Below are 13,443 nucleotides of genomic sequence, written 5' to 3'. Positions count from 1 at the left end.
AAAACTTGAAATTTTTTGGAGAAAAGTTGCAAAAGTGGTTCAATGAACATCCGTTTATCCTTCATCTAGATTCATCAACTTAACATGTTATCCATTTGCTTTACCTCTAGGTACATACACGGTAATAAGGGCACCTCATCTCTAAATACTTGAGCATATAGCGCCTAAAAACAAAGCAATTAACTAAGTCATCACAGTACTACCACCACGGACTCAGGAGATTTAACATTGACAAAATACTGTGATCTAACACGTGGGCCAAATTCAATTTTCTCCAGTGGTCCCAACAATATTCTTTTATATATATATATAAAAGCACAAGCAGGGGGAGCTGCAGGGGGAGAGGGAGAAGCAGGCTTTCCGCTGAGTAGGGAGCCCAATGCGGGGCTCGATCCTGGGATCATGACCAGAGCCAAAGGCAAACGCCCAACGACTGAGCCACCCAGGTGCCCCTCAACAGTATTCTTTAAAACTGTTTCCTATCTTACCCACTGCTAGAATCTAATCAAGAACTACCCGTTGAATCGTTATCGTTTCTGCTCAATCTCTTCAAATCTAGAACTGCACTGATGAAGAGTCCTTGGGACTACATTGGTTCTTTACTGGGGGCTCTGGGGGAGGATCTGTTTTCCACTTGTTGCCAGAATGCAGGTCCCACTTACTTGCTGGCTTTTGGATGTGGGGTTTTCTGTGTCTAGAGGACATCAGCATTCCTTGGCTTGTGGCGCTCTTCATCTTCAAAGCCATTAATAGGTCAAGTCCTCCTCAAACTTTGAATCACTCTGACCTCCCCTTCTACATCATCTCTCCTCTGCTGTCTTCTTTCACCAATCTCTGACTCCAACTTGAGAAAGTTCTGTTCTTAAGGCCTCAAATCATCATATTGAGCATACTCAGATAATCCAGGATAATCTCTATGTCTTAAGGTCCATAATCTTAATTATATCTGCAAAACCTTTTCAGATAAGTACCCAGATTAGTACTTGATTGAATAATCAGTGGATGAGACTCTTAGGGGGAGGAGCATCTTTAAAATTCTGCCTACAGCAAACAACCTTGTAGGATTGTTGGAGGATTACATTAGTTAATGCATGTAAAACCTCTAGAATTGTGCCTGGCATGTAACACTGGGAATCTGTGCCAAAAAGCCACTGACTCAAGGTTATTGGACATAATTAAAAGTACTAACTGACTTGGGAACATAGTCCCTGAATTAATCCAGTGATTTCTTTCCTATGAAAGAAAGTCTGGAAAGATAGAACACTGTGATGCATCCCAGGTGTGTCAATTCCATTTGTTAGGGAGTATTTCTCTGAAGCTCTTGGTTGCCAAGAGATTATGCTCCATGGAGGGCTGCATACACACACACACACACACACACACACACACCTTAATTACATAAAAATGTTCCCAAAAGGTGAAAAGATGACATATATTAAAAAGTTAATTTTTGTGTTTTTCTGTATTTTTCATACACTTAATTGTTTTTAAAGATTTTAAAAATTTATTTATTTGAGGGCGCCTGGGTGGCTCAGTTGGTTAAGCAACTGCCTTCGGCTCAGATCATGATCCTGGAGTCCCTGGATCGAGTCCCGCATCGGGCTCCCTGCTCGGCAGGGAGCCTGCTTCTCCCTCTGACCCTCCCCTCTCTCATGTGCTCTCTCTCTCTCATTCTCTCTGTCTCAAATAAATAAATAAAATCTTTAAAAAAAATTTATTTATTTGACAGAGAGTGCACAAGCATGGGGGGAGGGGGAGAGGGAGAAGCAGGCTTCCCACTGAGCAGGGAGCCCCGTGTGGGGCTCAATCCCAGGACCCTGGGATTATGACCTGAGCCAAAGGCAGACACTTAACCAACTGAGCCACACATTCCTTTTAAAACTGCTCTTTTTTTAAACATTAGTGTCCCTTTTCAAAAATCTATTGATAAAATTTGGGGAGAGTAAAATGTCAGTAGTGTTTAGGCCAATCTCTGCCAATTATTAATCTTGTTCTTGTGCTCCTGACACTTCAGAAGCACATACGATCAACTGTTTATTTTTAAGACCTCCATCATATTAAAGATCAGAAGTTATGCAAGCTTCAGACTTGGAAAACACAGATTTTATGAATAGAGTAAAAAAATGCTAAAATTAAAGCTGTATAACTTGTTTTATTTATATTTATTTTTTTGTGATTACATGTAAGTAGGACATATAAATAAGAAAACATTTTTTGGAGCTCTTAAACAAACAAATCTAGCACTGAAAGATGTGTAGAGGATGTCTCCAAACCATGGCATGAACTCTGACCTCACAAGAGTTACAGTGTAATGAAGAAAACAAAATTGACACACATGAAGCAAGTAGTACTGCAATCTAAGCTTTTATTTTAGGGCTCTTGTGTGTCAAGTGATATTAAGCCAGCTCAAAGTAGCCTGAGCAAAATAGCCAAATCATCCTCTCACAGGGGTGGCTTCTGAAATGTAGGAGTGGAGCCAACTGCAGGAATCTCACAGAATTGTGAGATTTTAATAGTAAAAGGGCCCAATCGCTGTTTATCATCTGTGGTCTGACGTTCAGTTTGTCTGTTGGCTTATTCTCTTAGGTTTCTCCATATGTTGTAGAGGAGGGTACCTGCCCGTAGATATATGGCCACTAGCATCGCTGAAGTCATAGCCTGTGGCTCATGATCCAAAGGGAAAGAGGAAGCTGCTCTTCCATCTCAATTCTTTTTTTTTTAAAGATTTTGTTTATTTTATTTTAGAGAGAGAGCACACACACGTGCATGTGCATGCGGGGGTGTGGGGGCACAGAAGGGGAGGGAGAAGGAGGGGGGGAAGAATCTCCAGCATGCAGAGCCCCACACTGGGGGGCTTTTTCTTTTATCGAGGGCCTACTATGTGCCAGGCTCCAGTAATACGGAAATGGGTAAAGCACAGTTGAAAATCCCTGAAGGAGCTCATCTTTTGGCAACAAAGTTACACTAGAATGTGTTAAAGGAAAGCAAATAGTGCTATGTGAGCACAGAGGTAGGGCACCTACCCAAGTTTAGGGTGTCATGGGGACATTCAGGAAATAAATGAGCTGATTCCTAAAGATATAAGATATAGATTAAAGAATATTAAAAAAAAAAACAGCTCCTCTGGAAGAATAAAATTTGTATATTTATAGATGTGTAAGATATTTTGTCTAGCTGGAACCAATTATTGAGAAGGGACTGGTAAGGTGAGTTAATTTGATGGATAGATAAGGAAAATGGTGGTGGTCGGGAGAGGGTTTACATTTGGCAAATACATGCACCTACCCTGAATCAGTCCCATCCCACTGTGAATGGCCTTGACTACTCAAGGAAAAGTTGGGTAGGGGAAATGCCTTACTGGGCTTCCTCAAAGGCCCCCGTTGGGGAGGGCTGATCACTAGCAGTACTGCCTTAAGAGAGACCCTCATAGGAGTCTGCAGCCCCACCCTTGAGATTAGGGTTGAGCTCCTGGCCATAGTTAAAGTGAACAAAGGAAAAAGGATCATGACTTGAGCCAAAACCAAGAGTCAGAAATTTAACTGACTGGGGCGCCTCGGTGGCTCAGTCATTAAGCATCTGCCTTCGGCTCAGGTCATGATCCCAGAGTCCTGGGATTGAGCCCCTCATCAGGCTCCCTGCTCGGCAGGAAGCCTGCTTCTCCCTCTCCCACTCCCCCTGCTTGTGTTCCTTCTCTCACTGTCTCTCTCTCTGTCAAATAAGTAAATAAAATCTTTAAAAAAAAAAAAAAAAAAGAAAGAAACTTAACTGACTGAGCCACCCAGGCACCCCTTCCATGTCAATTCTTAAAGAAGGACTCTGATTTGACTATTTGGGTTGTATGCCCACCTCTCGGACCAATACTGGGTCTAGGGTGATGCATTACTATTTTTTCTCTCTGCCCCCTATTGTGGCCACAGGAGGTAGAATTGTGTAATTGGCAGTCACTAGCAACAAAAAGGATAAGAAGATGTACTCTACAGGAGACAGAGGTGAGGATGATGCCAAAAAACTTAGATGAAAAGATACTGAAGGAACAAAAACAATAGATATCCACTAAATACATTTACTAACTCTGTACTATACTATACAATCAGTGGATGTGGTAGGCAAAATAATGGCCCCCCAATGGGTGGCTCAGTTGGTTAAGCGACTGCCTTCGGCTCAGGTCATGATCCTGGAGTCCCGGGATGGAGTCCCGCATCGGGCTCCCTGCTCGGCGGGGAGTCTGCTTCTCCCTCTGACCCTCCTCCCTCTCATGCTCTCTGTCTCTCATTCTCTCTCTCTCAAATAAATAAATAAAATCTTTAAAAAAAAAAAAAAAAAGATAAACTCAGGCCTGTTAAAAATTTTTAAGAGTTTATTGGAACAAAAAAATCGATTCCTATCAGGCAGTGCCAAACCAGAAATGGTAGGAACACTCCACTGACAGGAGCTCAAGAAGAGATTTCATAGAGAAATGGTGGAAGCAAAGTAAGGAAGAGATTGATTGGCTATGGCTTGAAGCCTCACGTTGGCTGTGTGTGCTTTGATTGTCCTCAGTGTTTTGACCTTGTAAACTTGAGGCCTTCACGGGCACAGATTTTGGTTTACTTCACAGAGGCCAGCACGGCAGTAGAGCCATCCCAGTCGAATGGCATCCTTGTTTAATTAGTTTCACAAACATTCACTTCCAAAACCCCAGAATTTATGAATATAGTATGTTATATAACAAGGAAGGATTCAATTTACAAATGGAATTAAGTTTGCTAATCCCAGAACCTTAAAATAAGAAGATGTTCCTGGATTACTGAGGTGGGCCCAGTGTGATCACAAGGGTCCTGATATGTGGAAGATGGTGAAAGAAGAGTTAGAGTCAGAGAGAAAGTGTCAGTGGTAGAGGACAAGAGCCAAGGAAGGCAGGCATCTTCCAGAAGCTGGAAAAGGAACGGACACAGATTCTCTCATGCAAGAGCCCAGCCAACACCTTAATTTTAGCCCAGGAGGACGCATTTTGGACTTCTGACCTTCAGACTATAAGATAACAAATTTATGTTGTTTTAAACCACAAAGTTTGTGGTAATTTGTTCCAGCAGCACTAGGAAATTAAGACAGTTCTGGAGGCTTGAGAGTCACATCTAAATCTGTCCTCTACCACTCAGGTGTGTGACTTCAGTAAAGGTGACCTTCCTGAACAACAGCTTTCTAATCTGTAAAAATGAGGCTATTCATATTTGACTTAGAAGGTGTTTATTAAAGGTTAAATGAGATCACATATGTAAAGCACACAGCAAAGTTCCTGAAGATGGTAAGTGCTCAATAAATACTGGTTCCTATTATAACCATCATGATATTCAATCCTCAAAAGAAGCATATAAGTGATCTTTGTCATACATTGTCCCCATTTTAAAGATGAGAAAACTAAAGTTCAAGGGTTGCCTAGGTGGCTCAGTGGGTTGAGCGTCCAACTCTTGATTTCGGCTCAGGTCATGATCTCAGGGTCACGAGATAGAGCCCCACGTTGGGCTCTGCATTCAGGGGGAGTCTGCTTGGGATTCTCCCTCTTCCTCTCCCCCTGCACCTCCCCCCCCAACCCCCCCCCCCCCCCCCCTCATGCTCTCTCAAATGAATAAAAAAAACTTAAAAAAAAAAAAGAAAATTAAGTTCAAGAATGTTTGGCAACATCACCAATAGGGAAAACCTCAAACTCTGGTTTTAATTTACAGTCTGCAGTCTAATTTCAGAGAACTCCAGAGGGATTCAGAACTCCCAGAATACGTGCTGAAATCCTTCTCAGCTTCCTTGTGCTAACTGAATGTTCTACTTGTACTCCAGGATATTCAAGAATGTGAGTGATTGTGTGTGTGTTTGTATGTGTGTTTTACTGCAGGGGTGGGGGTCATGGGAGATAGTAGTAGTAATGGATGGGCAACATAAGCAAAGATGCAGAGCTGGGTATAAACCATGATTACTGATCCTAGATGCATAGTAGGTTTTAGAGCTTAAAGCAGATTACACAAATTCTTAGCCTTTGTGCCAAACCTGGCCTACCCACATATTTAAAACCAAACAAAGAAAACAAAATGAATTATATAAAAAGCTGAGTAAGAATGCATTTAGATAGGTTTTACATGTTACAGTTTGTCACTGTCCCCACATTCTTCTTTTCATTTCACCTGGCCAATTTGCACATTTATGTGAAACCTGCAACAAGACACAGGTTCCAACTTCTGGCTTAAAGGGATCTTACAGAGTCTCTTATTTAAAATGAGACCTAAGTAGGTTAAGTGCTCGGCTTATAGAAACATAGCTAGATTGTGGTAGTCGTGACTTCTGATCAAGTGGGGGAGAAGTATTAAGCCATCCCACAGGCAGATGAGGCCAAATTATGTAAGGTTTGGATATGTTCTTTTCTTTTCCTTTTTTTTTTTTTTTAAAGATTTTTATTTATTTATTTGAGAGAGACAGAGAGCTCAAGCAAACACAAGCAGGGGGGAGGGGGGGCAGAGGGAGAGGGAGGAGACTTCCTACTGAGTGGGGAGCCAGATGATGCTGGCCAGATCCCAGGACCCTGGGATTATGATCTGAGCTGAAAGCAGATGCCCAAGGGATGACCCACCCAGGCGCCCTGGATATGTTCTTAAGTATTGCAAAAAGCCTGTGTTTGGGGATGGTGTTTTGGGAATGCAATGCAGGCTCAAGGCAGATGATGACAGGATGCATACACATACAGTAGGAAGATAGCTAGACATATTCCTATTAAATAGTATAAGATAGTGGGTAGTCATGGTGGTGCACTACGAATGAGTTACAGGTATATAGAGAAATTGATCCTCATAACTCTAGGGAAAACTGGGTGGACCTGAGCCTGGAGGATTCCTTGAGCTGGTTAACACTGTGATGACAACTTTACTTGATTGTCAGGTGTTATACAAATATTGCATAACAATAACTACCATTGTTATTCTTATTTTTTTCACATTTAACATCTCAGCAATTGCATTGCACATTGCATCAGATTGCTTCTTACGGTGACAGGTAGCCAGACAGTAGTTGTGACTCAGTTGTTTTTTCAAGTGCATGCATGAACTTGGTCATAGCTGATCAACACTTCTATTGAGTTAGGGGTATTGTTTGTATACTTACTATGTTTAACTGCCACTTAAAATGTCTTTAAAAAGATGATGCTTTATTTGGCATAACAAAAAGTTACTACGTATGGAAATAGAACAATGGGTGTAAAGTTGCATCAGTAGGGCAAATATGGTTCATTGGAGTAATGACCAAAAATCCATGTTTTCTCACAAAACAACCAAATAATCTATAGTTCCTTAAAAAAGTAGATAGCCTTGAGTAGATAAAACAAAAAGGTAGCTTATTCCAGTTTAAGGTTGGATAAATTACCAAATCCCTCAGAGTATAAGAAAGAAATTTATGAGGATGAGTTAGCAGGTTTTGAGACACAAGTACTTTTGTTAAGACGTCAGACATCACTTTGTCAGAAACATCCTGCTGTTTTTGAATAGAAGCTCTTGAATTTTCATCGGTGGCTGAGAAAATGAAACTATGAGTTTAGTCAAGTAGGAAATGGTGAAAAACCTTGATATTCTTGACAACCATCAAAATCAGTCTGTTGGAGTTAAAGTCAATAGAAGGCATGGATTATATTATATTGTTTATCTGTATGTATCATGTGGGAAAAAGTTTGGGAAGCACTGAAATAGATAATAAATGCAACAGGAGCTTTAAGAAAGAATTTTAGGATGGATCCAAGATGAACAGATGGGAAGTTATAGCCAATACCAACTTGAAAAATGTCTAAACTCATTCATCATCAATTAAAATAAAATGAGATATCCTGAAATCCACTAAGTTCTAGGATTTTTCTCTGATAGTCTCCTCTCTCAAGCTCCTCACTTACCTCCTTTTTTTTTATCCCCTCCTTTTCATCTTCTCTCTCCTTCTTCCTTTCCCACCTTCTCAAACCCTCCTCATACTCTTCTCTCATGAAGAGAGGTGTAATAATGAATTTCTGTTGCCTGTCCTCCTGCTGACTCGGATGTCCTTGGGGCTCAATCTCCAACCTAAGTGGTTCATCAATGGTGTGAAATTTTTCTGAATAGACAGTTCAGAGGAATTCTGGCACCTTCTGTTGCAACAATACTTTTTAGCTTCCTTCAATCCCCAGCTTATCTTCTGAGTACCCTCCCTGGCTTGTCAACATCTTCACTGCTCCTGCCTCCTTCCTGCTTTGAAAAGAATTTTGGATCTGCTGCTGGAAATCTAGGTTGAAGTCCCATTCTGCCACTTGTGCAGCCTTGGGAAACAATTTACACTCTCCAAGCCATAGCTACCGTGTTTGTAATGTGGCGATGTCCCTATCTCACCTGCCTGCTTGACTGTGGTAAGGATCCAACGAATATATGAGAAATGCCAAAGTTTCTATTAAGAGTAAAGCCTGAATCAAATCTGAATATATATCACCGCTTCATTGCTAAAATAATATCTCACTTAGTTAACATAGTTAAACAGTTCATTAACAAATTAAAGTTGCATTACCATATACATTTTTAAAATTTCTGGAGGTAAAACTTCACATTTTTATTTGCCTTTTAGAATTTGAGGCAAGTGTATCAATTACCTGGCTATTCCTTTTAATTTGATTATTTGAAGTTTTGGCAGGTACAGAAATTAGCTGTTGCTATGTAAAAACAAACTAACGACCCCCTCCCCAACACGCACAAATACCCAAAGTCATACTACAAGCAAACATTTATTTACCTTACAATTCTCAAGGGTTAGCAATGTGTTGGCCAGTCTAGTCTGGGCTCAGCTGAGGTGGTTCTGCTGTGCTCCAGGTGTCTTTTACTGTGTTTCTGGGACCAGCAAGCTAGCCCGAGCACATTCTTCTCAAGGCGATGGTAGAAGTGCAAGACAGCAAGCAGAAACACAAGCTTGTTAAGGTCTAGACTTGGAACAGGCACACCATTATTTCTGCCCTATTTTATTGAACAGAACAAGTTACATGGCTGAACTCAGTGTCCAGGAGTGGGGAAATACACAGTTGATTCTCATTATTTGTGGTAGTTATGGTCTATAAAGTCACCATGAATACTGCATTACTAAATACAGAACCATTGTCCCCAGGGGAAATACAGGTTCGTTTCCTGTGAGCCTCTGATCACATTTTCATTAACGGGTCAATACATAACCTTGTGTAATGTGTTTCTGTTTAGAGACATCTCACTTAATACATACTGTTGAGTCATTAACATTAAACTTCTGGCCAACAATACCATAACTCATGCTTGAAGGAACTTATCTGACACATGTATTTTCTGTGTAAGGCACATCACAGCCTTCTTGTGTTTGGGAACACTGGACAGAACGTCTGCATAATGCTTGGGGCCATATGTACTCTGAACTCATCAATAAAAAGTGGAAAAATGCAAAAAAAAAAAAAAGCGGCATTAAAAATTGCAAAGAGGACATTTGTTTCTAGTGCGAGACCTAAAACAAAAAGGAAGAGTATTGCCTGCTCAACCTTAGCTGGGAACTCAAGTTTTTTTTGCCACTGCGCATGTCTGCAAATGACTGTGGAAGTGACATGAGTATTAATTTAGGGGTTACAAATAATGTCAGCAAGTAGGCAAATTCAAAATGCAGAATCCATGAAAAACAAGGATCAACACTGCTTTGCCCCTTAGTGGGAAAAAACTTCAAAGTTATAAGGTGAAAGAGGGAGGTGAAAGGAGGGTTAAAAAAAATGGGGGCCAATAATGCAGACTCTTGAGCTCCATCTCAGACTTACTGAATAAAAAATCTGCATTTCAGATTCCCCAGATGTTTGTATATTCAAGTTTGAAAAATACTGTCTTCAATATGATGACAGGTACATTCATGCCAGAGTGTGGAAGTTAAACCCTACAAAGACTGGGGGTCTACTATATAATATTTTTATGAGTCTGAAAGTTTGGGGGCATACTGGGACAGCTTCTCTAAGGTGAAGAATAACTTACTTCATCTTGCAATTCCTATTAATAGAGAAGAGGCAGAGGACTTGGGCCTCTTTGGCTTTTCGCTAGCAGCATATGCCACACTTGAAAATATAGCTGCAACACATTTATTGGGCAATATGGATGGCTGCCAGTTTGAGTGGGTCCCTGAGCAAGACAGTGATCTGCAGCAAGTCCATGCTGAAATGCAAGCTGCTTGCTGTTTGGCCCTATGTCTCAGCAGATCCAACGGTACTAGCGACGTCCATAGTCTGTAAGGATGCTATGTGGAGTCTTAGGTAATCCTAACAAAGGAATCACAGTGCAGAACCTCAGGGTTCTGGAGCAAGGCCATTCACTGACAGCCTGTTATTTGAAAAGCAGCCCCTGGCATGCCACTGAAAACCTGGCCATACAACTAAGTATTACGCAACTATGGCTGCTTATCATAAGCTGGACATTTCAGATTTACCAAGTCACTTACGGGTAGGTATAACAGCATCTATCAAGTAGATAAGGAGAGAAAGGAGTCAAAGGATTGGAAATTCCTCGGAGGTCAAAGAACAGTGGCCAGAAGAACATGAATGGGAGAGTTGGAAGTTCCTCAAGAAAGGCAAACTCAGCATAATAAAATTATCTTTTTCTCACTTCTAAATGCTCCTCTCCCAGAATGCCCTCTACTGGGTACAGAGTAGCAATATGCACTGGATCCCAGGTCAAATCTCTGGAGTTAACAGACAATTCCTGCTCATCAAAGGTATACCTCCCTAAAACAGTTTCTCTTTAATCTGTGCCTACCTCTCCATCTCCATGGTTATTGCCTTAATTTTCTCATCATTTCACTCTTACAAATAATCCTACATTATTGACAAATTATGTTTCAGCATATCTGATGACTCTATTCGTTCCTCAAGTATTTATGGAGCATCTACTATGTATCAGACACTGGGCTAGGCTTTAGGGAACAATGTGAAGAATTTAAAAAGACACTCCTGCAGGCCTCATGGGATTTATAGTCTCGTGGAGGAGAGAGATGAAACAGTCAACAAAACAAAGATGCAACACACAGAATGGGAGAAGATATTTGCAAATGACACTACAGATAAAGAGCTGGTATCCAAGATCTATAAAGAACTTCTCAAACTTAACACCCAAAAAAACAAATAATCAAGTCAAAAAATGGGCAGAAGACATGAACAGACATTTCTCAAAAGAAGACATACAAATGGCTAACAGACACATGAAAAAATGTTCATCATCATTAGCCATCAGGGAAATTCAAATCAAAACCACATTGAGGTACCACCTTATACCAGTTAGAATGGCAAAAATTGACAAGGCAAGAAACAACAAATGTTGGCGAGGTTGTGGAGAAAGGGGAACCCTCTTACACTGTTGGTGGGAATGCAAGTTCGTACGGCCACTTTGGAAAACAGTGTAGGGGTGCCTCAAAAAACTAAAAATAGAGCTACCCTATGACCCAGCAATTGCACTACTGGGTATTTACCCCAAAGACACAGATGTAGTGAAAAGAAGAGCCATATGCACCCCAATGTTCATAGCAGCAATATTCACAATAGCCAAACTGTGGAAAGAGCTGAGATGCCCTTCAACAGACAAATGGATAAAGAAGATGTGGTCCATATATACAATGGAATATTACTCAGCCATCAGAAAGGATGAATACCCAGCTTTTACATCAACATGGATGGGACTGGAGGAGATGATGCTAAGTGAAATAAGTCAAGCAGAGAAAGTCAATTATATGGTTTCACTTATTTGTGGAACAAAAAGAATAGCATGGAAGACATTAGGAGAAGGAAGGGAAAAATGAAGGGGGGAAAATTGGAGGGGGAGACGAACCATGAGAGACTACGGCCTCTGAGAAACAAACTGAGGGTTTTAGAGGGGAGAGGGGTGAGGGGATGAGTTAGCCTGGTGATGGGTATTAAAGAGGGCACGTACTGCATGGAGCACTGGGTGTTATACGCAAACGATGAATCATGAAACACTACATCAAAAACTAATGATGTATTGTATGGTGACTAACATAACATAATAAAATAAAATAAAATTTTTTAAAAAAGAAAAAGAAAATCCTGCATAAAATCCTACCGTGGTTCCCTGCTGTTTTCAGAATGCAGCCCGGATGTCTTGATGGGCTTGTCCCTTCTTACCGCTCCAGCATCACCTCTAGCCTCAGCGCTTCAATCTGCTGGTTTCTACAGCCACGGTGCACACTTTCCCTTCTGCAGAGCATCTTCCTCTGCCTGGCTAATGTCTACTACGTCTTAAGGGCTCACTCCAGCTGTACACCTTCTGCTGGAAGCTTCTGGACACACCCTCCCCCTTGAGCTGCACATCTCTGCAGTTCTACACCTCTTGCTACCACTATCACATATGTATCATACTTCATTGTGATTTTTCATTCTTCTGTCCACCTCTTCTACTCTATGGTGAGTGCAGGGTCTGATTCATAATCTGTGCTTGACATTTTTTTTCAGACGTAATTGAATAGGTATATAGAGGGCACCCTTTCCCCCTCTCCCCCCCGACTCTGCAACATCAGAAAAGGCCAACATATCCCCTCTGCACCGTGACAAATGAGCTTTTGGGACAGGATTCCCGGGCATCCGTGGCCTTCAGTACTCCTGATGTGTCCTGATGTGTGTGGGTGGCAATCCCGTCTCGCCTCTCGGGCTCCCCCTAGCGCCTCCAGATGAAGCTGCAGGAATGGCAGGGCACGCGTGAACATGCGGTCCCAGGCCCGTGCATGGCGCATGCGTAGCGCGCGAGCGCCTGGCTCGGATAGGAACAGTCCAAGTGAGAGGGGAGCTGGCTGTGGATTCAGATTCTTTTTCTTTGTGCAGTAGGGAGGTGGCTTCTCTTCTCCTCTTCGATTGTATCTTAATTTGTAAGACTTGAGTGTGGCTCTGCAGAGAGCAAGAAAGGCACTAGAGTGCTGCCAAGCTTTTCTTCGTTCTTCAGCCCCCCTCCCGGGGTGGGGGCGGAGGGTTAGACGGTCCCAGGTCAAGAAGCGCGGGGGCGGAAGCGGCGGCGGCTGTGACGGCGGCGGCTGTCAGGCTTGGAGAGGGGCCGGGCGGAGCGGCGATGGAGGGTCAGCGCTGGCTCCCGCTGGAGGCCAATCCCGAGGTGAGGGCGGCTCGGATCTCGGCCTGAGGCCGCGGGCAGGGCTCGAGGGAGGCGGGCTGCCGCGGCTAGTTCAGAGCGTCTGCTTCTATAAATTGTGTTCTGTTTCGTTTTCAGGTCACCAACCAGGTGAGTGAGGTGTCTGTCGCCCGGGACCCCGGAGCCCTCCCTGCCCGCCTGCATCTCTACGCTTACTGGGAATCTGGAATTAGATTCAGTGAGGGCCCTCTCGCTCTGCTTCAGACGGGTGCGCCCCCTTTACGGCCGTGTGCCTCCCACCTGGCTCCTGGAGATGCTCCCCGCTGTCTCAGTCCCCCCTCTG

General features: G+C 42.5%; 1 protein-coding gene across 2 annotated transcripts in view; it reads left to right on the top strand.

The window, feature by feature from the left end:
* Window positions 1-12,799: 12,799 nt before the first annotated feature.
* The window catches only part of UCHL3 (ubiquitin C-terminal hydrolase L3), a 43,601-nt gene continuing 42,957 nt past the window's right edge, over window positions 12,800-13,443 (top strand). Inside the window, exons 1-2 of one of the 2 annotated variants that reach the window (XM_035003229.1) lie at window positions 12,800-13,124; window positions 13,239-13,245. In XM_035003229.1, coding sequence (XP_034859120.1) covers window positions 13,083-13,124; window positions 13,239-13,245 — 49 coding nt within the window. In that variant the 5' untranslated portion in view covers window positions 12,800-13,082. Of the gene's footprint in view, window positions 13,125-13,238; window positions 13,251-13,443 lie in introns of both variants that reach the window. The other variant, XM_035003228.1, reaches the window with a different exon arrangement.

This window comes from Mirounga leonina, unplaced genomic scaffold (genome assembly GCF_011800145.1).
Source record: "Mirounga leonina isolate KUSES-001 unplaced genomic scaffold, KU_Mleo_1.0 Mir_127, whole genome shotgun sequence".
Taxonomy (NCBI): Eukaryota; Metazoa; Chordata; class Mammalia; order Carnivora; family Phocidae; genus Mirounga; species Mirounga leonina.
This window is presented reverse-complemented; position numbering and strand designations above follow the sequence as displayed.